The 2,484-nt window shown below is 31.3% G+C and overlaps 1 protein-coding gene across 1 annotated transcript in view; it reads left to right on the forward strand.

The window, feature by feature from the left end:
- Positions 1 to 2,484, forward strand: part of LOC106871128 (zinc finger protein 239) — a 3,551-nt gene extending 1,067 nt beyond the window's left edge. The window contains exon 2 of the mRNA XM_014917439.2: positions 568 to 2,484. Within this exon, the coding sequence (XP_014772925.1) occupies positions 1,077 to 1,856 (780 nt within the window). The 5' untranslated portion in view covers positions 568 to 1,076 and the 3' untranslated portion in view covers positions 1,857 to 2,484. The remainder of the gene's footprint in view (positions 1 to 567) is intronic.

A 2,484-nucleotide genomic window follows, 5' to 3' on the forward strand; every position in this document is an offset into this window, starting at 1 on the left:
TATATATATATATATATATATGTATGCATACATATTAGAAAGAAACGGCAACAGAAATAGTATAGTGACAGACTAAATGGTTTGTGGCATCTCACTCTATTCTTGCATTCTGAGTTAAAACTCTCCTAAAGCTGACTTCGTTTTTCAAATCTTCAGCATTGAGGAAATATTTACTTTGTTAGTGTCAGTTCAACTGGTATACCTCCTTTCTGAACAATAATTTAAGGGTTTGTACTAAATTTAGAAATCATCGTCAGCATTTTTATTATCATAATAATTGTTATTTGTCTAGATGAAAATCTTAATTCCTTTTTATACAACACACCCTTCCATAATAAATTTCCTGTAAACATTCCAATGTCTTCATTGCTGCTGATTCTTCCACAATGATTTCCTTTCAAGACCATCTCTGCCACATATCCATACCATTGCATCTTTTCTTTGTAGATATCATATATGTTGTGCTTTGTGTTTTTATATTTAATATATTTGGTTAAGTTTTTTTCTAATAATCTCAGCATTAACATTTCATTGTTTCTTATATTATGCATGGTTTTATCATTTCAGGAAATGTTTTACCAATCAAGGAATGATATTAAGAATGTGGAAATCAGAAAAATGACATTTTCAGGAAGATGTGTAAGATCAGGGATATAGACTTGAAGAAATTTCCTTTGCTGACTGAAAGTAATTCTTAGATTGTTTTGTATTGCGGATAAACTTGATATATTTATAAAAGAAACCTTGAACAGACTATTATTATAACTGGAACATATAGCTTGAATTTTGGTGGCTCATTTCTGACTACAGAGATAAAGAATGTGCAATGAATCCCATCTAATGAACTTTGGAAGGATTTCTTTATAGCTGAGAAATATTTACAAATATTTTCAACTTTTGATGTTTACTGTTAGAGATAATAAATTTGGTAGCAAGTTTTGAACTCTTGACTTTGTGGAGGACAACAGCCAAGTGTGGTAACCATAACAACATGGTGTTTCATAGATGGATGCATCATCATTAAATGATTTAAAGGAAAGGATTATTCTTGAATTTATTAAACACTAATTGATATTATGGAAGAGAAAGTGTGTGAGAGTCAGGTTAATGGAGAAACACAACCTGATATTAAAGATGTATCTCACATGGCACAAGTATGGATAAACAAGAAATCATATACGTGTGGTATCTGCTTTAAAGCATTCTCTCAGAATGGACTTTTGACAAGTCACAAGCGTATTCATAAAGGTGAGAGACCCTATCACTGCAATGTATGTGGTAAAGCATTTTTTGAAAGTTCAACATTAACTCGCCATATATGTACTCACACAGGTGAGAAACCATATCATTGTGATATCTGTGGTAAATCATTCTCCCGAAAAGAACATTTAACTATTCATAAACGTATTCATACAGGTGAGAAACCATATCATTGTGATATCTGTGGTAAAACTTTCTCACAATGTAATAAATTAACGAGCCATAAAAGTATTCATACAGGTGAGAAACCATACTGCTGTGATAACTGTAGTAAAACATTCTCTCGGAAAGAACATTTGACTCTTCACATACGTATTCACACAGGTGAGAAACCATATCACTGCGATGTTTGTGGTAAAACATTCTCTCGAAAACAACAATTGATAAGTCACAAACGCACTCATACAGGCGAGAAACCATATCACTGTGATATTTGTGGTCAAACATTCTCACACAATAGCACATTAAAAATTCATAAACGTATTCACACTGGTGAGAGACCATACCAGTGTGATATTTGCAGTAAGACATTCTCACACAAGAGCAATTTAACTATTCACCGACGTAATCACACAAATGAGAAACTATATGACTGATATCTTTGAGACATCATCTCACCAGAGATGGAAAATGCTAATTTGAAATATATGTAGATATAAATAATGTTTTCTAATGTTGGCATAAAATTACAAATTTTCAAGGAGTCAATTAGATCAATCTAGTTTTTCACTGGTATTTCTCTTATTGATCCATGATGGATCAAAGGTAAGGTTATTCCTGGTGGAACTTAAACCCAGTTTGCAAAGGGATCATCATTATCCTTTAATGTCTGTTTTCCATGCTGGTATGGGTTGGACTAATTGGATGTAATTTGATGTAACTGAATATTTTGTTCACTTTTCTACTGATTCTGTTAATCCCATTGACCTGTTTGACATAGATATTAAAAACTATTCCATCTCTAAAAATGAGGATAATAGTCCTAAAAATTATCTTATGAACAATTCTTGTCACATATTTAGATATTTAAGTAAGTTTGTGTAATTATACTTTGTAAAAATATACAAAACTATCTGTAAAAATATTCCTATATGAAATAATTCTGAAATTATTTATTGTTGATAAGCTTTAAATCTAGTTTCCTACATGAGGCACAGTTCATCTCAAATTATTTTCAGTCTTTGAAGTGGTGTGTGGTTTTACAATAAATCAGATCTAATTTCA

This window comes from Octopus bimaculoides, chromosome 7 (genome assembly GCF_001194135.2).
Source record: "Octopus bimaculoides isolate UCB-OBI-ISO-001 chromosome 7, ASM119413v2, whole genome shotgun sequence".
NCBI classification, from domain to species: Eukaryota; Metazoa; Mollusca; class Cephalopoda; order Octopoda; family Octopodidae; genus Octopus; species Octopus bimaculoides.